The sequence below is a fragment of the Podarcis cretensis genome, assembly GCF_951804945.1.
Source record: "Podarcis cretensis genome assembly, chromosome: 14".
Classification (NCBI taxonomy): domain Eukaryota; kingdom Metazoa; phylum Chordata; class Lepidosauria; order Squamata; family Lacertidae; genus Podarcis; species Podarcis cretensis.
The window spans coordinates 11577507-11603651 of record NC_137183.1 but is presented as its reverse complement, the minus strand read 5'-3'; the positions used below and the strand labels follow the sequence as shown (position 1 = coordinate 11603651).

General features: G+C 44.3%; 1 protein-coding gene across 2 annotated transcripts in view; it reads right to left on the bottom strand.

The window, feature by feature from the left end:
* Positions 1–22919, bottom strand: part of GNB5 (G protein subunit beta 5) — a 33636-nt gene extending 10717 nt beyond the window's left edge. Inside the window, exons 1-7 of one of the 2 annotated variants that reach the window (XM_079953443.1) lie at positions 22779–22919; positions 21146–21257; positions 14825–14961; positions 13112–13153; positions 12133–12209; positions 10652–10784; positions 402–545 (exon numbers count right to left, since the gene is read on the bottom strand). In XM_079953443.1, the coding sequence (XP_079809569.1) occupies positions 402–545; positions 10652–10784; positions 12133–12209; positions 13112–13153; positions 14825–14961; positions 21146–21257; positions 22779–22904 (771 nt within the window). In that variant the 5' untranslated portion in view covers positions 22905–22919. Of the gene's footprint in view, positions 1–401; positions 546–10651; positions 10785–12132; positions 12210–13111; positions 13154–14824; positions 14962–21145; positions 21339–22778 lie in introns of those variants that run through there. The other variant, XM_079953442.1, reaches the window with a different exon arrangement.
* Between the last annotated feature and the right edge of the window lie 3226 nt (positions 22920–26145).

Here is a 26145-nt window from a genome sequence, read left to right as displayed (position 1 = left end):
TTCTGTGTGTTGTTAAGAGTGGTTTTACTGTTCCTAAATTTGTATTGTATCAGGATTGTGTTTTCCTTGTGTGCCTTTATGGGGGCTGAAAAGTAGTAGATAAAAGTTTCTATAAAAGAAATAATATTTGATTGTGAGAAGCAGCAGACACAGCTCCTAGGATTAACCGCCAACACAGCCCTGCTTTCAAGTAAGCCACAAGAAGGGCTATATTCTCCTGAATCTCATTCTGCATTAGTGCAGCTGGGGATACAATAGCAATGCCTGCTTTAATCAGGAGAAAGGGCACTTAGCAAAATATTACGAAATACTCTCTTCCACTTGGAGAGATTTTCATTTGCTTCATGTCTCCCCCTGCAATTCCCTCCCTCCATCCTGCATAAAGATTAATCTGCTTTTACCCCTGACACAAACGTGTTCCCTGTCTCTGAAGGAGCAAGGTCCAGGCACAAGACATCCGCTCCGTGGCCGTGAAAACTCTGGAGAAGCTGCCCACTTTCAACGTCCCACAGAGCACAGGTGCCATCTCCACTAGCAGTCAAGATCTTTAGGAGAGAAGGGGGAAACAAAAGAAAAGAACTGTTATTAAAAAGAAAGAAAGACACGATTTGTCAAAGATTTGTCTCCACTGATTCATGTTAAAGTTGGATTCTTTGTTTCACATTTAAAGCACGGGTGTATCTGAGTCATTTCCCTTTCTATTCTCATTCATTTGACTCACAGTTTCACGCTAAAGCAGCAGTTTGTGTTAAAAGTCTGGTCTTCAGCTAGTGGGGTGGGAGCCACCAGTAGGGGGCGCCATGACTAAGGCAGTTGGCACCATTGACACCACAACAATCTTCCTCTTTTTGTTTTTAAAAAGGTAAAGGATCCCTGACAGTTAAGTCCAGTTGCGAATGACTCTGGCGCTCATCTCGCTTTACTGCCCGAGGGAGCCGATGTTTGTCCGCAGACAGTTTTTCTGGGTCATGTGGCCAGCATGACTAAGCCGCTTCTGGCGAACCAGAGCAGTGCACGGAAACGCCGTTTACCTTCCTGCCGGAGCGGTACCTATTTATCTACTTGTACTTTGATGTGCTTTCAAACTGCTAGGTTGGCAGGAGCAGGGACCGAGCAACGGAAGCTCATGCCATCGCAGGGATTCAAACCGCTGACCTTCCGATCAGCAAGCCCCAGACTCAGTGGTTTAGACCACAGCGCCACCCGCGTCCCTTAGTTTTTAAAACTACCTTAGTTTAAAAGGTACCTTGGTTTAAAAGGTAGTTGTTGTTTTTTAATGATATTTGTTTCTTTTCTTTTTTAAAAAGCATGGAAAAATTATACGAAGAGTATTTAACAGCTGTAGCATGCCACAGCTTTGAAAAACACTGGATTGGTTGCCCAGCCATTCCTTTAGGAAACAGGCTTAGGCTCACCTCCTAATAACTGATAGATGGTAACTTCAAACCTAACTTAGATTGAACTTACTCTTGTTAGTGGAGCTTGCCATGCTACCAAGGGGGTTGGGGGAATTGTCACTGGATATCAGGGCCCTTGACAAGTAGTCATGGTGTTGGGGAACCCAGACTCTGCTTCACAGAAAGCAAACCTGCTCCAAATAATTTACAATCTAAGAACATGAGAGATGCGGAGAATAGTGGTACGAGAAGGAAAGAATATGGGATTGCTCTAATTTCACACATGGGAAACGTCTGTGTGATTCTGGAACGCCTGGTATTCTTTCAAGGCGAAATAGGGATTTCTGGTATTCACACTTTTAATAATAAAATATCTTGTGGCTTTAAAAGGTGATGCTGAGGTTATCGGTTTACTCATTTTACTCTCTTTTGTTTTCAAAACGTTTGCTTCCAAATAACTCATTACCATGGAAATGTCCAGTATGGCACGCAGATAAAAATATTTATTTGGCTGACTACTATCTCCCCCTTTTAACCAGCAAAGGGTGGGAAGAGAGAAATGATGAGGGCTACAGATTTAGTGAACATCTATTTTGCCTTTCAGTTTTATAATCCCTGCATTGTCAGCAGCTCAGCAAAACTCAAGATCGTTAGACTGGGTCCATAATTGCCCCCTTGTGGTTGCATTTTAAAACCGTTTCTCTCATTAAAAAAGGGCCTGATGTCATGTCTCTGCTCCTTGAACAGCCTTGTAAACAGGCAGCCCTAAAACACTGGGATGGTTTTGGGGCTGAAATGAAAATACTTTCCCTCTGCCTGGCAATCAACATACATTGGTACCTCGGGTTAAGAACTTAATTAGTTCTGGAGGTCCGTTTTTAACCTGAAACTGTTCTTAACCTGAGGTACCACTTTAGCTAATGGGGCCTCCTGCTGCCGCCACGCCGCCGCCATGCAATTTCTGTTCTCATCCTGAAGCAAATTTCTTAACCCTAGGTACTATTTCTGGGTTAGCGGAATCTGTAACCTGAAGCGTCTGTAACCCGAGGTACCACTGTATTGGCAGGGTATTGCGTAGCAAACAAGTCAGACAGGAATACCTGGGAAAGATGGTTTGATTCCTCTTGATTTCAGCTGCAATAAAGGCTCCATTCTATAAGCCACAGCACAGGCAATAAATCATGTTCCACAGCATGCCCTAAACCAATGTCTCCCAAATTCCCCCCTCCATATACCCCTTGAAAATTGCTGAGGGTCTTGGCAGGCAATGATCTTCTGCCGGTTGTACAAATCGTAATACACACTGCTAGATACTATATGTTTTTTAATTGCATTTTGATGGCAGCTTTCCTTTCTTATCTCTTCTATTTTATTTTGATTTCCATCGAGTTTAAATTGCAATGCAACACTGCAATACATAAGAAACTGAAGCGTTTACATAAGAAACTGCCACCGTTATGTATACTGGCAGTTATTAATTGGTTGCCACCCTGTGAGGGTACAGGATACAGATTTATTAAATAAAGTAAATAAATCTCTCTTCCATTTTATAACGGGTGTCTGCCTAAATATGGATTCCCACCCCCCCCCACCCCACCCGCGAGCAATTTATAAGAATATGTGAGGTGCTATTTTAGTGTTTTTCGCTGCAAAATCAAGAACAGGCTTATGTCTTTCTCTTCAACAGCTGTTTAAGCTCCAGCTGCTGCTATTCTGGGATGCAAGAAGCTCAGGGTAAGCTATTATTTCCCATTCTGAGGCTTCCAGTAATAAACCTGAGATGATGAGGAGTGTCTGTTGCCACAGAAACTGGAGTCAAAGATCCACCTGTGCTGCTTAAATTGTAGCCTTAAAAGGCAGGTGTCTGGTGTAATCACAGCAAATGCAGAGCCCAAATTAGACGGAGATGTAGACTTGGGGTGCTGTTTTCCCTGCTTATACCTGTGTGACACTAAAGCCTGCAACTTTTGAGTATTATGGGGACAGAACTCCCCAAACTGTATAGAAATTTATTCATGTATGCCACTACAGCAGCAGGAATGTTACTTGCCCAAAAAGGGAAAGAAGAAGAAGTCTCAGCAAAAGAAGAATGGATACAAAAACTTACAGAATATGCAGAAATGGCCAAACTTACCGGAAAAGCAAGAAATCCAGATAACAAACTTTTTATGAAAGAATGGAAATGGTTTATAGAATATTTATAAATAAGCTGTTAGCAGATAAGAGCATTGGCAGGATTACTGTAATAACCTGCAGTTTTATAAGAATATATATTTAAAGCAGATGAATAAATGAGCAAATTAAGTTAATTTGGATATGCAGAAAATATTTAAAAATAAATTTAAGGAACCGCAGAAAGAGGGGGAAGGAAGTCAAGTTTTGAAATGTTAAAATGATTATAAAATTATTGAAATGTATAAAATTGAAAATCACAAATAAAATAAAATACAGTGGTACCTCGGGTTACATACGCTTCAGGTTACATACACTTCAGGTTACAGACACTGTTAACACAGAAATAGTGCTTCAGGTTAAGAACTTTTCTTCAGGGTGAGAACAGAAATCGTGCTCCGGCGGTGCAGCAGCAGCAGGAGGCCCCATTAGCTAAAGTGGTGCTTCAGGTTAAGAACAGTTTCAGGTTAAGAATGGACCTCCGGAACGAATTAAGTACTTAACCTGACCTGAGGTACCACTGTAAAGCCTGCAACTGGAAATTTTTACGGCAATGCGAAACCTAAGGGCATATGCAAAGGGTCAGGAAAAGTTGTAGTGGAAAACTAGCAGAAACAAAACAAAACACAGAGCTGCAATTAAAGCTTCCAAAAGGGAAAGTGTGCCGGGGGAAAAAGAAGTGGACCCCGCCATCAGGAAGAGTGAAATTGGTTCAGAAGGGCAACACATAAGTGGCCTCTATGTTTCACTGTCTCTCTCAGAATGTCCCTAGAGTGTCCATTGCTCTGATGGGAGCTCTGAATTAAGGCAGTGGTTTTCAACCAGGGTGCCATGGCACCCTGAGGTGCCTTGAATGATGGTCAGGGGTGCCGCGGGCAACACTGGCCTCTGTCCCTCTTTCCTTCCTTCCCTCCTCTGATGCCCTCTCGCGTTTCTGCCTCCCCGGCTATAAGCTCCGCAGGTGACTGAATGGTGCCTCTGGAAGGCACCCCTCTTTGGGGCAAGGAGTGGCAGCTCAGAGACCAAGGACGGCAGCCCGAAGGACTCTCAGGGAGAGGGGAGAGGAGAGGAGGCTGAGGGAATACTCCACCAGGGAGGGCGTTCGCAAAAGGGTGAGGGGCTGTCGGCTCTGCAGGCAAGGGGTGACATAACTGGGCTCCTGAGCCCCACATGGGTGCCTCAGAAAGAATGGAGTTGGTCAAGGGAGCCTTAGGCTCAAAAAGGTTGAAAACCTCTGGATTACAGTGGTACCTCGGGTTAAGAAATTAATTCGTTCTGGAGGTCCGTTCTTAACCTGAAACTGTTCTTAAGTAAGCTGAAGCACCACTATAGCGAATGGGGCCTCCCATTGCTGCTGCACCACCAGAGCACAATTTCTGTTCTCATCCTGAAGCAAAGTTCTTAACCCAAGGTACTATTTCTGGGTTAGCGGAGTCTGTAACCTGAAGCATCTGTAACCCAAGGTACCACTGTATTTTATTTTAGTTTATTTTTTTTTAATCCTTGAGAAGGTTCTGCCACCAAAAGCTCTACTTTTCTGTGGCTATGACTCTGAAGCTCATTTTTTCTTTTTAGAAATCTATTTTTTCCTGTTTTAAAATCTGGATTTTCTCTTTGAGATTAGTTAGTTTGAGGAGGGAGGAGAGAATAGCATGCAGCTTCCTAGGACATTATCAACCATTTAGGACAGTAGGCTTCAACCTTCCCAAAGATAGGGCCTGCCTTCAATCCACACACGCATCTGAGGATCTCTTTTTTAACCATTCAATTGCTAAAGGCAGCATGGGAGGGCAGTGGTCTTGGTTCGGAAGGAAAGGATTAAATCCCCACTTCTTGCACTGTGTTTCCAGTCCACACTGAGGGACCTGGAGCAGGGCTTTTGTAGAATTTCCTCCTTTTGGATACCCCCTAAGCTTCTAGAGAAGGGGTTCCCAAACTGTGGTCCATGGACCTCCAGCAGTCTGCAGATTTCATTCAGGTGATCCCAGAACCGGTCCAAGACATCTTGGCACCTGAGGCAGACCCCAAAATAGCACCCCCTCCCTGTCAGGGAAGAAAGGGTAAGGGGAGATCTACATTAGGGACAAACATGGGAGGTGAAGAAAGACTGACATTGTCAGTCCCCCATGGATACTGCCACCTGAGGCAGTCACCTTGCCTCATAGATGGGCCGGCCCTGAGGTGATCTGTGTTTTATTATGTCTCATAAAGTTAATAGGATGACAGAATCAATAAATTTAATCTTGGTAATATTGCTGTTAATGATGGCAATGAGGCCCAGAAAGAACAAATGCCTCTTTCTTTCGTGTTATTTTTTTAATGAGTTATGAAGCCTTGAAAGGGGCAGAGAGAAACAGGAGTGAAGTTTAACACAAGAGGCATATCCGTCGCATTAAGTATTTTCAATTGAATTTTTATTTATATGTTTATTTCTTATATCGTATTTTATTGTGCTACAATCTGAATTTTGTGCAAATTCAAATTGTAATACATTATATCAATGAAAGAAGCAATCAAAATACAATTAAAAAGTGCATCGCACCCAGCACAGTGCATTACAATTCATACAACAGGAAGAAAAACAATTTATTATTATTATTAAGTAGCCCACCAGCAATTTTCAAGTGGTCTGTGGGGCATTTGGGAACCACTGCTCTACCCTGCGATCTTTAGTCGCTTGCTTTAAACTTCCTTATTCATGAAGCCTTTCCCTGTAGTGTGATTCAGCCGCATTGTGCTTACTCCTGAGGATGCTTTACTGTGCTTTTGTATTTTATCTTACAAGTCTACTCCACCCTGGTATTTTGTATGCTGAGCTGTCTCAAAATTCCTACAAATGAATAAATAATGTAATGTTTGCAAGATCCAAGGCCAATAGAGGAGGCAGTCAATGTTGTGCTCTGCCGATGTGGGAGACTATAATTCCCATTGCCTGTGACCGTTGGTCATGCTGCTGGTCTGTCTTCTTCAACATGAACTATTTCAGACTCTCACGGACCCCCTTCTTCCTCTTTCCTTGTATGCAAGGGAAATAGATAAGATCGAAAGCTTCCACTTTGGGTTTTTTAATAAACCGCAGTTTCCTGTCAAGCGTAAGCTCAGCAAACTGGAATTTATTCTAACTCTGCAGGTTCAGATCCTGGTTCTGTCAACTAACCAGTTCCTTTATTTGGAAATCACATGGCGAGGAGGGAAAGGAAGTCAATACATTGTGTTTACAAGAGTGAAGGCAGGGAGGATGCAACACAGCTCCCCAGGAGCAAAATAAAACCTTGCACCATCTCCCATGCACAGGTAAAGGTAAAGGAACCCCTGACCATTAGGTCCAGTCGTGACCGACTCTGGGGTTGTGGCGCTCATCTCGCTTTATTGGCCGAGGGAGCTGGCGTACAGCTTCCGGGTCATGTGGCCAGCATGACTAAGCCGCTTCTGGCGAACCAGAGTAGCACACGGAAATGCCATTTACCTTCCCTCCGGAGTGGTACCTATTTATCTACTTGCACTTTGACGTACTTTCGAACTGCTAGGTTGGCAGGAGCAGGGACCGAGCAACAGGAGCTCACTCCGTTGCCGGGGATTCGAACCAGCGACCTTCTGATTGGCAAGCCCTAGGCTCTGTGGTTTAACCCACAGTGCCACCCGCGTCCCACATGCACAGGTTGTTGTTGTTTAGTCGTTTAGTCGTGTCCGACTCTTCGTGACCCCATGGACCAGAGAACGCCAGGCACTCCTGTCCTCCACTGCCCCCCGCAGCTTGGTCAGACTCATGCTGGTAACCTCGAAAACACTATCCAACCATCTCGTCCTCTGTCGCCCCCTTCTCCTTGTGCCCTCCATCTTTCCCAACATCAGGGTCTTCTCCAGGGAGTCTTCTCTTCTCATGAGGTGGCCAAAGTACTGGAGCCTCAGCTTCACAATCTGTCCTTCCAGTGAGCACTCAGGGCTGATTTCCTTCAGAATGGAGAGGTTTGATCTTCTTGCAGTCCATGGGACTCTCAAGAGTCTCCTCCAGCACCATAATTCAAAAGCATCAATTCTTCGGCGATCAGCCTTCTTTATGGTCCAGCTCTCACTTCCATACATCACTACTGGGAAAACCATAGCTTTAACTATACGGACCTTTGTTGGCAAGGTGATGTCTCTACTTCTCAAGATGCTGTCTAGGCCTGTCATTGCCCTTCTCCCAAGAAGCAGGCGTCTTTTAATTTCGTGGCTGCTGTCACCATCTGCAGTGATCATGGAGCCCAAGAAAGTAAAATCTCTCACTGCCTCCATTTCTTCCCCTTCTATTTGCCAGGAGGTGATGGGACCAGTAGCCATGATCTTCGTTTTTTTGATGTTGAGCTTCAGACCATATTTTGCACTCTCCTCTTTCACCCTCAATAAAAGGTTCTTTAATTCCTCCTCACTTTCTGCCATCAAGGTTGTGTCATCTGCATATCTGAGGTTGTTGATATTTCTTCCGGCAATCTTAATTCCGGCTAGGGATTCATCCAGCCCAGCCTTTCGCATGATGAATTCTGCATATAAGTTAAATAAGCAGGGAGACAAAATGCAGCCTTGTCGTACTCCTTTCCCAATTTTGAACCAGTCAGTTGTTCCATATCCAGTTCTAACTGTAGCTTCTTGTCCCACATAGAGATTTCTCAGGAGACAGATGAGGTGATCAGGCACTCCCATTTCTTTAAGAACTTGCCATAGTTTGCCATGGTCGACACAGTCAAAGGCTTTTGCATAGTCAATGAAGCAGAAGTAAATGTCTTTCTGGAACTCTCTAGCTTTCTCCATAATCCAGCGCATGTTTGCAATTTGGTCTCTGGTTCCTCTGCCTCTTCTAAATCCAGCTTGCACTTCTGGGAGTTCTCGGTCCACATACTGCTTGAGCCTTCCTTGTAGAATTTTAAGCATAACCTTGCTAGCGTGAGAAATTAGTGCAATTGTGCGATAGTTGGAGCATTCTTTGGCACTGCCCTTCTTTGGGATTGGGATGTAGACTGATCTTCTCCAATCTTCTGGCCACTGCTGAGTTTTCCAAACTTGCTGGCATATTGAGTGTAGCACCTTAACAGCATCATCTTTTAAAATTTTAAATAGTTCAGCTGGAATACCATCACTTCCACTGGCCTTGTTATTTGCAGTGCTTTCTAAGGCCCATTTGACTTCACTCTCCAGGATGTCTGGCTCAAGGTCAGCAACCACACTACCTGGGGTATATGAGACATCCGTTTCTTTCTGGTATAATTCCTCTGTGTATTCTTGCCACCTCTTCTTGATGTCTTCTGCTTCTGTTAGGTCCTTTCCACTTTTGTCCTTTATTATGGAAATCTTTGTACGAAATGTTCCTTTCATATCTCCAATTTTCTTGAACAGATCTCTGGTTCTTCCCATTCTATTGCTTTCCTCTATTTCTTTGCATTGCTTGTTTAAGAAGGTCTTCTTGTCTCTCCTTGCTATTCTTTGGAAATCTGCATTCAATTTCCTGTATGTTTCACGATCTCCCTTGCATTTTGCTTGCCTTCTCTCCCCCGCTATTTGTAAGGCCTCATTGGACAGCCACTTTGCTTTCTTGCATTTCCTTTTCATTGGGATGGTTTTCGTTGCTGCCTCCTGTATAATGTTACGAGCCTCCACCCATAGTTCTTCAGGCACTCTGTCCACCAAATCTAAATCCTTAAACCTGTTCCTCACTTCCACTGTGTATTCATAAGGGATTTGACTTAGATTGTATCTTACCGGCCCAGTGGTTTTTCCTACTTTCTTCAGTTTAAGCTTGAATTTTGCTATAAGAAGCTGATGATCTGAGCCACAGTCAGCTCCAGGTCTTGTTTTTGCTGACTGTATAGAGCTTCTCCATCTTTGGCTGCAGAGAATATAATCAATCTGATTTCGATGCTGCCCATCTGGTGATGTCCATGTGTAGAGTCGTCTCTTGTGTTGTTGGAAAAGCGTGTTTGTGATGACCAGCTTGTTCTCTTGACAGAACTCTATTAGCCTTTGCCCTGCTTCGTTTTGATCTCCAAGGCCAAACTTCCCAGTTGTTCCTTTTATCTCTTGACTCCCTACTTTAGCATTCCAATCCCCTATAATGAGAAGAACATCCTTCTTTGGTGTCACTTCTATAAGGTGTTGTAAGTCTTCATAGAATTGGTCAATTTCAGTTTCTTCAGCACCAGTAGTTGGTGCATAAACTTGGATTACTGTGATGTTAAAAGGTCTACCTTGGATTCGTATCGAGATCATTCTATCATTTTTGAGATTGCATCCCAGTACAGCTTTTGCCACTCTTTTGTTGACTATGAGGGCCACTCCATTTCTTTTACGGGTTTCTTGCCCACAGTAGTAGATATGATGGTCATCCGAACTGAATTCACCCATTCCCGTCCATTTTAGTTCACTGATGCCCAGGATGTCAATATTTATTCTTGCCATCTCATTTTTGACCACCTCCAACTTACCCATGTTCATGGTTCTTACATTCCAGGTTCCTATGCAATATTTTTCTTTACAGCATTGGACTTTCCTTTCGCTTCCAGGCATATCCGCAACTGAGCGTCCTTTCGGCTTTGGCCCAGCCGCTTCATCAGCTCTGGATCTACTTGTACTTGCCCTCCGCTCTTCCCCAGTAGCATGTTGGACGCCTTCCGACCTGAGGGGCTCATCTTCCAGCGTCATAACTTTTATATGCCTGTTGTCTTTGTCCATGGAGTTTTCTTGGCAGGGATACTGGAGTGGCTTGCCGGTTCCTCCTCCAGGTGGATCACATTTGGTCAAAACTCTCCACTATGACCTGTTCATCTTGGGTGCCCTGCTCGGCATAGTTCATAGCTTCTCTGAGTTCTTCAAGCCCCTTCGCCACGGCAAGGCAGTGATCCATGAAGGGGACATGCACAGGTACATCACTATAAATCTGTACTCAGCTGTCTACAACCAGCGTTTGCAAAGCTAAGCAGGGTCCAGTACAGTTTCCAATTGGATGAGGGACTGCATGTTGAGATTCCTGCATTGCACGGGATTAGACTAGATAACTCTTGGGGGTCCCTTCTAACTCGACAACTATGATTCTAACACTGGAGTGTACTTGCCTGCATATCCGAATTTGTGAAGCTGCAAGCCGATAGGTAATTGGTGTGCATGGCAACTGATTTCTTCTTGGCTGCCATATTCTCATTTTTTTCAAATGTCAGTGGATACACAGAGCACTTGTTGTCCAAACCCCTAGAGTTAAAAAAAAAAAAATGGTAAGAGGAAAAAGGTATCACTTAAGTATGGGTTGCATGAACACTAACTGTTGGCAAGTTTTGCTTCTGGCTGTCTAGTTTCCATTTTGCTGTGGGTTTGCCTGGGGAACTCAGACCCACAGGAAAAGGCCCTGCTCCCATTCACTGGCTACTGCCTAAGGAGGCAGTGGAGCTGGGAAAAAGGAATAATGAGGACATGTGGCCTAAAGCAAGGCGAGAGGAGGTGGAAGGGAAGTCTGAAGTGAAGAAAAATCCACTCCCTACGAGATGATTAGGAGCATTTTTTACCCTATTTGTCCAATACACCATCTAGAAGGTCACAAATTCCCCACCCTTGCCTTAAGGGGTGACTTCATCCCCCTCCCCATAGACATCTATCTTCAGGTGATACTTCTATCTGAAGTGAGTCTGCAAGAAACAGAGCTCTCTCTCTGCAGTGGCACCTGTTCCCGTGACGTTCCCTTCATACCCTAGACACATCTGCCAGTTCCACTCCTTTAGGAGAACTTAAGGAGTCAGTAAAACCATGATCTCCCCAGACTTACTGTGATCTGTGGATTTCTCTCACTACCAAAATGCTACTTTTGAATTCTTGCTTCTTCTTTTTTTCTAATTTCTAAAACATTTTCTAACTGTGGCTTTCTAGTAAGACTGCTTTTATATTTTTTTTTTATCAAAAGCTGCTTTTTTGGACACATGTGGGAAAGGTTTTGTTGTGTGTTTTTGTCTGCTGGCTTGCATTTGGGCACCTCATATCGTAAACTAATTTTTCATCGTGTTTCCCAAGATCAAGGAGCAGATTTTCATCTATCTTTGGATGTGACCGGAAGCCATTTTGAATCAAGGTGCTGGACTGAACCTTTTGTAACTACAGTGATTTTTTTTGGTTTCTTAGAGTTTCCAAGGAGCGCTGGGTACAAACCACTAACAAGCACATAAAAGTCAGTCAATTATTTTGTGAAGATCTCCCTGCACTTCCACAGCAGATTTGCTTTTTCCTGGTCTAAGGCAGGAATTCAGTTATTTTATTTATCTATTAAGGCAATCTATTATTTATTTATGAAAACAATTCTCTCCTGCCTTATCTTCCAAAGAATCTCAAAGCAGCTAACAACACACACACTAAACACAATAAAACAAATCCAGCAGTCACCAAAATATACACAACCAAAGTCAGCATCAAAGTTATTGAGTTGGGCAAAAGCTTTCCTAATGAAGCCCAGGCCGTCATCAGGTGCTTTAAGGAATACTGGAGAGAAGGAAACAGCTCCCTTGGCTCAGTGCGACAATGAAAAAATGGCTTTAATCAAGAGGCTCCCACTTACCCACAAGCAATGGCACACCCGGAAGGGGCATAAGCGCATGCCATCACCCAGGTGCAAGGCATCGTCACCGCATGTTCCTGAAACACAAATCATCTCTTGCATCTTAAGGGTCAATTTGCAAATCCTTTCTATATCACTAAATGATAGTAAAGCTGCATTCTCTTATACAGTCATACCTCGCGATAAATATGCTTCAGGATAAGTATTTTTAGGTTGCGTTCCACAGCAACTCAGAAGTAACGGAGCATGTTACTTCCGGGTTTCGCCGCTCGCGCATGTGCAGACGATCAAAATGACGTCACGTGCATGCGCGGAAGCAGCGAAACGCGATCCACGCATGTGCAGGCGTGTCTTACGTTCTATTCAGGATGTCAACGGGGCTCCGGAACAGATCCCATTCACATCCCAAGGTACCACTGTACTGATTTTAAAAGATGGGAAGTGACTACAAGTGTGTGATGTTTGTAACACGAGAGAAACTTATCAACAACAGGCCTTGTTCCATCAGACCTTTGGACCCTCTAGCACAGGCATGTCCAACTCCAAAGAGATTGTGATCTACTTACATTATAAAAATACTGGCTGTGATCTACCCAGTTATTGACAGGCAAAGTTATTGAGCTTTTTTTAGGGTAGGCAAAGTTTTCTTTGGTGGGGGGGTCACTAAGCATCTCGTGATCTACCACAGACATCTGGGGATCTACCGGTAGATCACGATCTACCTGTTGGACATGCCTGCTCTAGCAGAATGGAAATGTTTGTCCCACACTTGGCTCAGCTTCACATTGAAATGAACCAACATATTTTTTTTTAAAATACCCCCAAACTGGCTGACTACCACCAAGGCCAACCAGAATTTGCAGGTCTTCAACATGGAATGGAAGACAAAGGGACAAAGACCCTTCTGTTGCCCTCCCACATTCATCGAACACATCCATTCTTTAGGCCTTGAGGGAAATCAGAAACGCAAGGAACTTACCTTATTGGTAGTGAAGGCATCCCAAACAATCACCTTCCCATCCTATGAGAAGCAAAGAGGGATTATAAGTTTCTCAAACAAGGAGGTATATTTTGAAGTCTTACTGCAGTTCTCTCTGTTCATGTTCCTGCCTAAAATCGAAAGGTTTGTGCAGGAGGGATGAAATGGTGGTAACAATCCCTTCAAATGCAACATCAGGTCTTCTAGGATTAAAGTATGGGTAGCCCACATTTTGCCCTCCAGATTTTGTGGGACTTCCAGCTCCCATCAGCCCCAGCCAGCAAGGTCGATGGTCAGGTGAATCCAAAACAGCTGGAGGACACAGCACTGGTTACCCTCAGTCTATTCTAAAGCAGCCCTTGGCTGGCTACCATCAAGGCCCTATGCTAAACTAGACTCACAACTGAAGTCAGCCTGGGAAGATGGCACTAGACTTCAGCCTGGAGATGCTATCAATCACACATCTCTTCACCACTTCCGCTGGGTGGGGTCTTTTTCATGAAAACGTTTGCCCTGAGAAAAAACTTTTCCCTTTTGTTTTTTTTTAGCAGAGGAAACAGATGCAAAAGTGTTAACCAATTCAGGAAGAGAGCAGGAAACTTTGTCCCCGCTCTGAATTTTGTCTTCACGATACCTTCACATACCCTGTGTGATGCTGTGACACCATGACGCCACATCAGTGGCGTAGCGTGGGGGGTGCAGGGGGGGCCGGCCGCACCGGGTGCAACATCTGGGGGTTAGGGTTAGGGGGCGCAAATCCACGTGTTAGGGGGTGCAAATCCATGGGTTAGGGGGCGCAAATTACTTGCCTTGCCCCGGGTGCTGACAACCCACGCTACGCCACTGCACCACATTCAAAATACAAGCCCAACAGTTCCAGGAACAAACAGGAAGATGCGACCAGTGTTTACAAAATTGCCTCAGAGCAGTTAGTCAATAAGGATTGTGAGCTGGCATGAAAGAAAGCTGGGCACCATCGATTTGTTATCAGCAAAATGAAACAGAATTGTTGTAACTCAAATTAGGAAAAAAAGAAGAGTTTTGAAAAGTAAGTGCATTATGCCCTCTGAATTGAGGCAAACGCTTGCATTCATGCCATTTCCGCATTTGCTGAAAACATGATTTTGTTGAGGTCTTTGCTGGCCGTCCTTACCATTTGACTATTTTCAACTACACGCTGTTGATTATTAATATGCAAAAGCAGTATATAAGTATTTTGATAAATAAATTAGGGTACAAAAGAGGCTTTTTACCTGCCTTTATTATAGCCTTTGGCCTCTGCAGAATGACAGAAAACCCTGTCTCTGTCTTCAGGGAAATAAGTAGGAAGATTATGCCAAGAGAGAAGTTAAATGAGAGATGATGGGGAACATGGTGGGATGTTTTTATGTCCAACAAATAAGGACCCAGATAATCAAATCTTAACTTGCTGGTTTGAGGCACTATTTATATAGTCCAAAGCACTCTAAATGTCATGAAAACTAGTGGAAGTTATGAAAGAGTTAAACATTGTCTCAGAGGATGGCAGGCTATTACTGGTTAGTGCAGACAACACTGTAGAATAAGTATCCGGAAAAAGGCAATGCCCTACATTTCTAAATAAACACACAATCTCATCAAACATTAAAGACTAAGTAAGACATTTTCTTTCCAGTTAGATTGTTCCTCAGCATAGTAACAAAGCCTCAAGACAATGACATTATCTCTCCTTACCTGGGAAGAGCTGACAATTCTTCTTTTATCTTTGCACCAGTCCATGCAGAGGACTTTATTGCCATGGCCCTTGAGTGCCCTTCTTGTCTTCATCACAAACTGACCCAAGGCCTCCACACGCTCTGCCACCTGATGAACTGCAGGGAATTCAAGACAGAGAGTCACTGTGTGCTTTGGCAATGCATGCAAAGATCCAAGATGATGCTCCCATGTTAAGGGAAAGGTTGTCAAGAGGCCTAAAGCCTCAACTGTTGTGGCCAAGGGGCCTCAGGGATGTGGAATTGTTGCAGAGAATGAAATAGAAATGATTTTATGGCATACTAATAAAGGGGTGGGGACGCGGGTGGCGCTGTGGGTTAAACCACAGAGCCTAGGGCTTGCCGATCAGAAGGTTGGCGGTTCGAATCCCCGTGACGGGGTGAGCTCCCGTTGCTCGGTCCCTGTTCCTGCCAACCTAGCAGTTCGAAAGCACGTCAAGTAGATAAATAGGTACCACTCCAGAGGGAAGGTAAATGGCATTTCCGTGCGCTACTCTGGTTCACCAGAAGCGGCTTAGTCATGCTGGCCACATGACCCAGAAGCTGTACACCGGCTCCCTCGGCCAATAAAGCGAGATGAGCACCGCAACCCCCGAGTCAGCCACGACTGGACCTAATGGTCAGGGGTCCCTTTACCTTTATCTTACATCAAGCTATATTCGATCTTTATCACCAAACTCCGAATATAATTGCACACTGTATCAATTAACATTATTTTTTAATATATTAGTGGCCATGTGATAATTTTAGCTTATAAATTGTATTGTTTAATGTCTTAATTTGTATATTAAGGTACTTTTATAGCTCTGTTTAGAGTAGGTAATGTCTTGATAATATAAATGTTTTAAGTTTTCTGTATCAATCCAGTATATTTTCTTTTATTTGTTGAATGATTCTGTGTACATTGCAGCAGCCTTTGGCTATGTGCAATAAAACTGATTGACTGACTGAAACTGTGACCCACTTGTTCTCCACTGGATCTGGAGTGTGATGGGGCAGGTAAAAAGACTTGGGGAAGAGGGGCTTCCATGGGGGAGACAGCTGTGGCTGCTTCATCTCCCCCTTTTACTACAGAATTTAAAGTTGCAGCACAAACCTCTGGCTTACAACTTTAGCAAAGTGCGCATGCCTAAAGTTCAAGGCAGGCCTCTGCTTTCTACTGGTGGAACACAATGGTCCCAAATACTGTTTGGGCACCAACTGTTATTTCCTGAACTGGCAGAGCTGTCATTTTATTTTATTTTTGGACAGGACTCCTGGACTCACTAATGATGGGCAATGCTTTATATATGACTTATTTGGCTGCAGCTCAAACAACCCTTTCCTCCCTCTTTTTAAAGTTACTCATTGATTTATTAGCCTTTCAGTCATCATCCTAAAAGGAAAGCACTCAGTTGCATCTCCCTGAAAGAAGGAAAGATCCTCTTTTCAGCTGCAAAACTGAGACGAACATCCCCGCATAGCAAAAGCCACAGCCAAAGACCACCGTTGGACCATTTTCTAACTATAAAGCCTTAGAACCTATTAGAACCCCATATTCAGTGATTCTCAAGTAGCATTTAGTGGCTCCCATATCTAGTGCCTCCTATACCTGTTTTGTTATTAACATACTTCTACACAATCATCTCAAGGTGATGTACAAGAAAAAAAGCAGTTAAAAACACAAAGAAGTGATCCATTAAAAAAAATTGAACAATACAAAATAGACACTGGTGGCAAAGACACACCTTTGCAACTGGTAAGGCCTGCCAGAAGAAAAATGTCATCAATTTAAATCCTAGGATTCAGGATCTGAGGGTCTAATAGTTATTTCCTATTTCCTTTATTTCACTAAATTCATAAATGATGGTTTTAAAAAATCAAAACAGTTTACAAAAAGATAAAACAATAAAATAGTAATTTATTTATTTTTACAACCATACTTAAAAACAAGCAAAAGTTTAAATACTAAAACAAACTGCCTCGACTTTCTGAGCATCAGGGTAGGCTTGCCTGAAGAAGGATGTTATTAGCAGGAGCCTAAAAGAGTACAAGGTTAAACCACAGAGCCTAGGACTTGCCAATCAGAAGGTCGGCGGTTCGAATCCCTGTGATGGGGTGAGCTCCCATTGCTCAGTCCCAGCTCCTGCCAACCTAGCAGTTCAAAAGCACATCAAAGTGCAAGTAGATAAATAGGTACCGCTCCACCGGGAAGGTAAGCGGCGTTTCCGTGTGCTGCTCTGGTTCACCAGAAGTGGCTTAATCATGCTGGCCACATGACCTGGAAGCTGTACGCTGGTTCCCTTGGTCAGTAAAGCAAGATGAGCGCTGCAACCCCAGAATCGGTCACGACTGGACCTAATGGTCAGGGGTCCCTTTACCTTTAAAAGAGTACAGTGAAGGCACCTGCTTGATCTCAATAGGCAAGGAGTGCCAAAGTGTAGGTGCTGCCTCATTATACGATGGGGCTCTTGCAACAATGGAACGGGCATTATGTGGCACCTGCAGCAGTGCCAATTCTGTCATTTGAAGCAGTCGAGTGGGCACATGTGGGGATAACAAACTGGTCCCAAGTTGTTAATAGTCACACTTTGAACCTGGCCCAGTAGCAAATTGTTAACCAGTACAGATATGTTCTAAATCTCTGACGTTTATGAGAAACCCAGGCAACTATTTTTCTTGCAAGCAGATTTTCTGGTAGAACAGAGAGGGGAGCTTGTGGCTTCCTAGATGTTATGGGACTACAACTCCCATCATCCCTGACCACTGGCCATGCTTCAAGTAAGAAGGTGAAGCTGTAAGGCTCTAGTTATCCACAAGAGAGCAGAGCCTGGAAACGGGAGTCTGAGCACAGGTGCCCAAAGGCTTATCCACACTTACCTTTCCAGGCAAGGTCCACACTTTAAAGCTCGGACACTGAGCCTTTTTCTTTTTTCTTTTTGCCCCAGAGCTTTTCCTACGAAAAACTGCTCTTTAAAGCTCAATCGGAGCAAACTGCAATCCGAATGGACGTTTGCTCCAATTGAGCGCTAAAGAGCAGGTTTTTTTGCAGGGAAAGCTTTGGGGGCATTAAACCCCAAAGCACTCAGACTTGTGCCTGGAAAGATCAGGGCAAATGTAAGTGGGAATAATCCCTAAGAGTTGCTCACTTGTCGCTCTCCATGGTCCTGCATCTCCTAATCTTGCCTTGTTGCCTTCCCTCTGACGCATCATGACACATTCCTTAGCATTTTGATTGATTATTTTTAATGATAGTTCTTTTGCTTTATTGGATTCTAGCCTTGATTTTAATGAGTTGTTGTTTGCTTAGTAAACCACTTTAGAGGGGTTGTTTGTTTTGGGTTTTTTTTGGTATATTAAGCAACCTCCAAATTGATTAAATAAAGAAATAATGGTTAACAGGAAAGTATGTTTAAAGCTCACATGCTCACAAATTTATTGACAGCTGCACGAATTATGATACCTAGGAAGTGGAAGGGCAAGCAGAATATAAAATGGAAAAATGGTATAAAGAGGTGTGGGAGATAGCTATTAATGATAAATTAACATGTGCCATTAAGGTAAGATGGGGAATATGCAGGCGAAATTATTTTGAGGAGATATGGAGTGTGTCTGTAGAATTTGTACTGCTAAAACAGAAAGGGGTCAAACCATCTCAAGAGGTGTTGAAATTTTGGAAGGTTGGATAGTTACAATGGAATAGTCTCAGGGGTGGGGTGCACATTTTTATTCTTATTATTCTTATGTATGATTATTAAAGGTAAAGGTAAAGGTACCCCTGCCCGTACGGGCCAGTCTTGACAGACTCTGGGGTTGTGCGCCCATCTCACTTAAGAGGCCAGGGGCCAGCGCTGTCCGGAGACACTTCCGGGTCACGTGGCCAGCGTGACAAAGCTGCATCTGGCGAGCCAGAGCCGCACACGGAAACGCCGTTTACCTTCCCACTGGTAAGCGATCCCTATTTATCTACTTGCACCCGGAGGTGCTTTCGAACTGCTAGGTTGGCAGGCGCTGGGACCGAGCAGCGGGAGCGCACCCCGCCGCAGGGATTCGAACCGCCGACCTTTCGATCGGCAAGCCCTAGGCGCTGAGGCTTTAACCCACAGCGCCACCTGCGTCCCCATGTATGATTATTACTTTGCCAAAAAATAATAATTAAAAAGGGGGAAAGTAAAGTGTTCATTTCATCTGAACAACAACAACAACAACAACAACAAAAAGTAATAAAATACTTGAGGCTGCAGCCCTGTACATGCTTACTTGGGAGTAAAGCCCTTTAGACTCAATAGGACTGAATCTTTATGTTGACACTTTAAGGACATAAGAACAGCGTCCTGCTTCCACAAAGGCTGAACAGATGCCCCAGAAAGTCCGAAAGCAGGAATGAGTTGGTCACCATGTACACCCCAACTTTGGGGGCCCATTTGCAAACGGGGAGGGGGACTGTTCTGGATCCCATGCACACAAACATGCAGCCTCCCTCTTGCCCCCCTCCCCACCAATGACACTTAAAAATGAAATTTGGGTGTCCCCACCTTGCAAACCTCAATGGGCAAGTGCAGCTGCAGGGGCTAATCTTACAGAAGAGTGGAAAAGAGAGGGGGGAGAGGGAAATAGCCTTTTCCCTCCAGCTGCAATTTCTAGGAAGATCAAACCCCACCTCACTCCATAACAATCAGTCAGGCTTGAAAAAAAGTCTTTTATTGGCTCCAATAGAAGGCTTTTTCAAGTCTAATTGCAGCATGAGAGGGACACAGAGACAGTAGCAATGGGGTCTTTTAAAAAAAAAAGTATTAAAGATTTTCAAGAAATACAAAGGAACGTGCAATGTCTCTTTTTTGTTGTTAAGATTATAAAGTCTTTTGGTTACGTTCAGCGTAGGATAACATGCAATTAGGTTTGAAGAAAGTATTATATTGTCTACAATACAAGTTTTATTATTAAATGAATTGTGGTGTTGGTAGGATCTGGGGGCAGATGGATTACCGCTGGGTAAGGGAGAAGCTGCTTTCAGCAAGTGGGGTGAAGGGAATGGGACCCAGCAGGCTCTTGCAGGCGCAAGCATACCTGTGAGTGTTGTGCTTGCATCCCCACGCAAATCTAAAAAACAGATGGCAGGGATGGTGATCCTGTGACCCTACAGATGCTGGACTACAACTCCCATCAGCCCCAGCCAGCAGGGCCCCATAGAGCCATGGATTTTGGGAGTTGTGATTTAGCAACATCTGGAGGGCCGCAGGTTCCCAAAGCACAGCTCTGAATGCTGTTATTCTTCTCAGGCAACTTAAAAGTTTCCCTGTCTTCCCAAATAGCAACTCCCCCTCCATCTTCCAGCCCTGTAAAGCAGCCTTTGCCAACCTTGCGCCCTCCAGATGTTTTGGCATGTAGATCCCATCGGCCCCAGGCACCACAGCTAACGGGTTGGCAAAGGGCTGCTCTAAAGAGCTCTGGAAACAAGCAAGGCTGGGGAATCCTCTCCTTTGTCAGGAAGTCAACCTACCATCCTGTTTGCAATGTTTGCAGACAGCAGCAGATGGATTTAATCAAGCAGGGCTTTTAAGACAGCAGAGGGGAAAACTGAGTGGATTTTCTTCCTTCTTTTTTTAATGCAACGGTTAAATAAAAGACAGGTGCCCTGCGGCTTGCCCCTGCCCCTGTTTTTCAGTGGGTCGCCTTAAATACTGTCCCCCAGCCTGGATCTGGCTACCATTATTACAGGAATCGAGCATTAAGCTCAGCCTTGCGTGCACATCCTCCTCTTGCATTCCCTGGCATGTTTACATCTCACCAAGCACCCCCACCCCCCACGAATAAACACATATCTGCTTCTGAGGATCAGGCATCCAGCGACGACAGGGGGTAGTCCATTCCTCCTGCCTCGATAAATAAATAGCTTTTATTTATAGCCCCCACCCCACTTTATTTTCAGGCTTTCGGATTCAAACGCAGCAGCTAGCTAGCGATGGTGCTGGATGATGATGATGATGATGCGAAGGGCGATTTCCTTGCAGCCACGCTCGGAAGAAGCACAACACGGGGAGGGGCAGGTGGAAGAGATGGATGCGGAGGGAGGGGGGCAGGATCCCCGGATCCCCACCCCCGATCTCCCATCGAACAAGCCCAGCACCCCACCCCACCCTCCAGGATCCTTGGGCCACCCCCCCCCCCAGAATTGCTCCTATGATGCGCAGCTCCCTGCTCCCGTCTCTCTCTCTCCTGCCATCTCTGCTTCGGATGGAGGACAGCCTCTCCAAGGCAGCACAGCGCCCCCCCCCCGCCACCCCCTTCCCGGCCCCCGACTCACGCTCCACGTCGTGCAGCTTGGCCCTCTCCTCCTCCAGCTTGCCCTTGAGGCTCTCGGCCTCGGTCTTCAGCGACGCCAGGGTCTCGTTCTCCTTCAGCCCCTCGGTTGCCATCTTTGCAAGGAGGAGAGGGGGAAAGAGACAGTGAGGCGGGAGGAGGAGGAGCAGCAACAGCAGCAGCAACAGCTCCGGATCCGCCCTGCGAGCTGGGAAGAGGGAGGCCCCGCCCTCCCCGACGCTGATTGGCGCGCCGGAGGCAAGGCGGACGCTTGTCCCACTCGGGCTAGGCAGGGCCGGGCGGGCGGAGGCATCTTCTCCCTGCACCTTAAGTGGGGAAGGACCGGGCAGCGTGGGAACTGGGTTGGTTTGAGCATCATATGAGCAATTATGCAGGCTGAGACATAACTGCCCCCCCCCAATTGCACATGCACACTATTTTAATGGCACTGCCCACTAACTTTGGGGGGTCCAGAACCCTCAAATATTTACCCCGGGGCCCAAAGCTGGCTCCTATGCATGGAATTGTAGAATCATAGATTTGGAAGGGATCATCTAGTCCCATGGTTCCCAATGTGGGGCACACACCCCATGTGGGGGCAATTTGGTTTTTAAGGGGGGCAAGTCAAGAATTTCCTCAGTTCAACATTTCCTCATAGAGTAGCTCCATCCCTTAATTGTTTTGATTGCTCTTTCCTGCAACTTTTCCAACTCTGCGATGTCCCTCTTGAAGTGATACACAAGGTGATGTACAAGAAAAATAGCAAAAGTTAAAAACACCAAGAAATGATCCATTTTAAAAAATAATACAAAATAGACACTGGTGGCAAAGACACACCTTTGCAGCTGGTAAAGCCTGCCAGAAGAAAAATGTATTCAGTTTAAATCCTGGGATTCAGGATCTGAGAGTCTAATAGTTATTTCCCATTTTCTTTATTTTATATAAGTTATAAATGATGGTTAAAAAAAATAAAAACAGTTTACAAAAAGATAAAACAATAAAATCAAGATTTTTTTTTTACAACCATACTTATTGAATTGATACTCTGATTTGTTTTTATTCGGTTTATGTGGTTGTTTTTTTTCTCTTTCTCATTGCATTTTATTTTTGTAAAGCACTTTGGGACATTCTGTTGCAGGAAGCAATTCATTAACTCATAACGGCATATGTCTACTTGGAAACTTCCAGTGGGACTGAGTCCCAAGGAAACATATGCTCTATCCGATAAATTTACAGTTTACAATCATACCTCGAGTTACAGACGCTTCAGATTGCGTGTTTTTTGGGTTGCGCACTGCACCGAACCCGGAAGTACCGGAACGGGTTACTTCCGGGTTTCAGCGCTCGCGCATGTGAAGAAGCCTTAAATCACGGTTTGTGCATAAGCGCCGAATCATGACCTGCGCGTGCGCAGACGCGGCGCTGCACTGCGAGTTGCGAACGTGCCTCCCGCACGGATCACGTTCACAACCCAAGTGTCCACTGTATCTTATATAATTCCCCCCTTCCATTTTTTTTAACCCAATGTTGTACCACTTCCTCCCCGCACCCACACATTCCCCCCCCCCAAATCAGTATGCAGCATAGGTTCGTTGAAGACCATTTAAAAAACCCAGTAAATAGAAACAACCACATACCATTTCCACACATAGTGAGCAGTAGCTGAGTTTTTCCGATTTGCGGTATACCTCCCGGAGAGCTCTGTCTTTGGAACAATTGTCGCATGGGCCAAACACATTGGCCAAAAAGGTCTGGTCACACATCTTTGCTGTGAGTTGGAACTGAAAGAGACAAGAAGGGGGTGGAACAGGTAGGTGCTTGAGAATGAGGCAGGAAGCATTTCGCCAGGGCTGGCCCAGCCCACGTTTGTACACAACACACATTTAAAGCACAGGGCTTCCCTCCACCCCAAAGACTCCTGGGAACTTCAGTTTACTCCTCACAGAACTACAATTCCCAGCACCCTTCCATACTGCTGAACAACCCTGATTTAAGTGGGACATCAGAGAATTACAGAAGCCATGTCAGCTTCTGAATGGATCCTGGAATGTCCCTCTTTTTGGTCCACCCGACCCCAAGGTGCTTATTTTTTTGGGGGGGGATAAATCAGACAGAAATTCCCAGGTGTCAAAACAGGTTATTTATGTATGCCACTACTGCGGCCTGTGTTTTGTTAGGCCAAGAATGGACAACAAAAGAAGAATGGCAACTTAAACCGATGGAATATGTGCAGCTTGCAGATTTAACATATAGAATAAGAGAACAAGGAGAACATATGTTTAAAGAAGATTGGAAAATGTTTGTTGAATATAAGGGTGAAAATTGTATACATTTTAAAAAGCAGGTAGCATTAAGATAAATTTGACAGTGTAAATAAGTTTTGATGGATGTAACAATGGAATATTCAATAGTAAAATATGCAGTGATTGATGGTATGCAAACTGAACCACGGGAGAAGAAGAAGAAGAAGAAGAAGAAGAGTCATTGATTTACTGTTGTTTAAATGAATACTTTAAAATGTAAATTAGAAAATTAATTTAAAAATTCTGACTTTCAGCATCCTTAACAAACTGCAGTTCCCAGGATTCCTTTGGGGAAGCAGTGGCTGTTTAAATTGGTAGGATATTGTGCTAAATGTACAGTGCTGAGAAGTGGGAAAAGGATGTTAATCAGAAGACACTGTGATGCTGCAGCTGAGATATTTTTTCTCCACTATTGCCAACTTCTTTGGTTTTTTCTAATATAGCTCCTCCTTTTTTTCTGTTCATTTGTTCCTTCCTTCCTTGGATTCGATCAGTAAAGGCTCCAGTACTGTAGATTATGAAGCGCTGGCTATAAAACCTCCCCAAACAAACAGTCCTGGGAACTGTAATTTCTTAAGGGTGCTGGGAATTGTAGTTCTTTGTAGTAAAGTATAGTTCCTAGAAATCTTATTTTTTTTTGGGGGGGGGGTGTACATTAAATGAATGCAGCCCTTCAGGGACAAGGAAAAAAGTATGCCAGGACGACAACAAAACAAGGGTAGGCACAAAGAATCTCGGAATATAGGGAATATACAAATACGGAAAAGCAAGAGGTCATTCCTCAATCCATTTACTGTTATTGTAACCATTTCGAAGTTGCTTTACTTTTTACATTTCTATTAAAAGCCACCTAGCAAGAGCTCACCCTAAAAGGCAGGGTAGAAAATAATAAAACAAACCAAAGAGTGCTGTATTTTGATCTGCTGTAAAAATTAGCTATATTGCTTGGGGTTTGAGACTTCCAAGTCAAAATATCATACTGCTTACCTTCTTTTCCCTGGAGCAAGAACCTTTTGCCTTCCAGACACTTCAAAGGAATAATCTTCTGTGCAAGTAGAATTGCACAAGGACAAGCTTAATGCTGAGGTAATCTCCTTAGAGGGTATTAAGACACAAGCCTGCACTTTTGGATTGTAGCACCTTCCACATTGCTGGTTTACGTGCCAGAGACTAACAATTGTTCTCAGTGGAAAACTCTCATGGGTGCAAGAGAAAATCCCAGGATACCAATTTTACACATCAGTCAAATTGTGCCCTTTTTAAAGTCATGGTTCCAGGCTTTACATGCTTTTATTCTGTATGAAACATGCTTACAGATATCAATCAAAAAGGCCCCCGAGCGAGGCCTTTGCATCAAAGTGGGAGCCATTTTGAATCCATCTGTATGGCATTCAGTTTCCTGTCAGCCATTAACCGATCAAAAGGCTTCAAAGCAGGGGGGAAATTATTCCTTAAAATGAGCCCAGCAGTCATACTTATCTAGCCTGTGTCTTTTAATCTGTTCTACAATGCTATCTATTTTATAGGCCAGGGCTTAGAAAATGGGAGTTATTGGGAACATTACTTGTGAGCTAAGTCATTGAATGAAATCCACCCTCAGACGACCACCAAAAGTTTAAAAGGTTTTTAGTGATAGTAAAGTAGTAGAAACGTTCTGAAGTAAGTCAGAGGAGTATTCTGCATTTTCAAGAACTCTGTGGACACCCACGCCCAAAGTATCTGGATAAGGCCATCACAGAAACCAATGCACAGATACAAAGCAGTCCCAGTAATAGTTTGGTTTGTAACAGGGTAGAGTGATTCAATAAACTTTCACTTGCTTTGGTCTGATTAACAGGATGGTGTACTGTATCTCTGTAGAAGTTTTTGATAGCAATAAAAAAAGATTGTGCTGCACAATCACAGCTCTTGAAATCATATAGAAACAAACTCGTAAATTGAGGGCTCTCTTAAACAACTGACATCACTGGATACATGAAACAGACAAGAAGCACGTTGAAAGAATCAACCTCATGCTTCTTTAATCAGATGTGTCAAAGCAATGATTCTTCAACATCAACTTTGTTGGACTGGTCATGTTGTGCGGATGCCTGATTATCGTCTTCCAAAGTAACTACAGTAGTACCTTGGGTTAAGAACTTAATTCATTCTGGAGGCCCGTTCTTAACCTGAAACTGTTCTTAACCTGAGGTACCACTTTAGCTAATGGGGCCTCCTGCCGCTGCCGCGTGATTTTTGTTCTCATCCTGAAGCAAAGTTCTTAACCCGAGGTACTATTTCTGGGTTAGCAGAGTCTGTAGCCTGAAACGTCTGTAACCTGAGGTACCACTGTACTCTATTCCAAACTTAAAATGGAAAGCGTAATACTGGTCAACAAAAGAGATTTAAAGGCTCTCTCAAGGCAAAGCTTTAGGACTTCTGGTCTGCTACGGAGGACAATAGCGGTGTGCTAAGTGTCGTCCACGACACAGAGTGGGCAGAAAGGAGGGCAGCGCTAAAGTTCAGCGCACCCCCCAAAAACCTCCACAGGAGAGTGGGGACCCGAGGGCTCCAGCTGAACTCAGGACAAAAGGGAGAAACGTGCTAAGAGGAAGGCACACTTGGCAAACCCTCACCGTGATCAACTCCTGCCTGGAAGCCTATGTCCCCACTGTGGAAGGATGTGTGGATCCAGAATTGGCCTCCACAGTCACTTATGAAC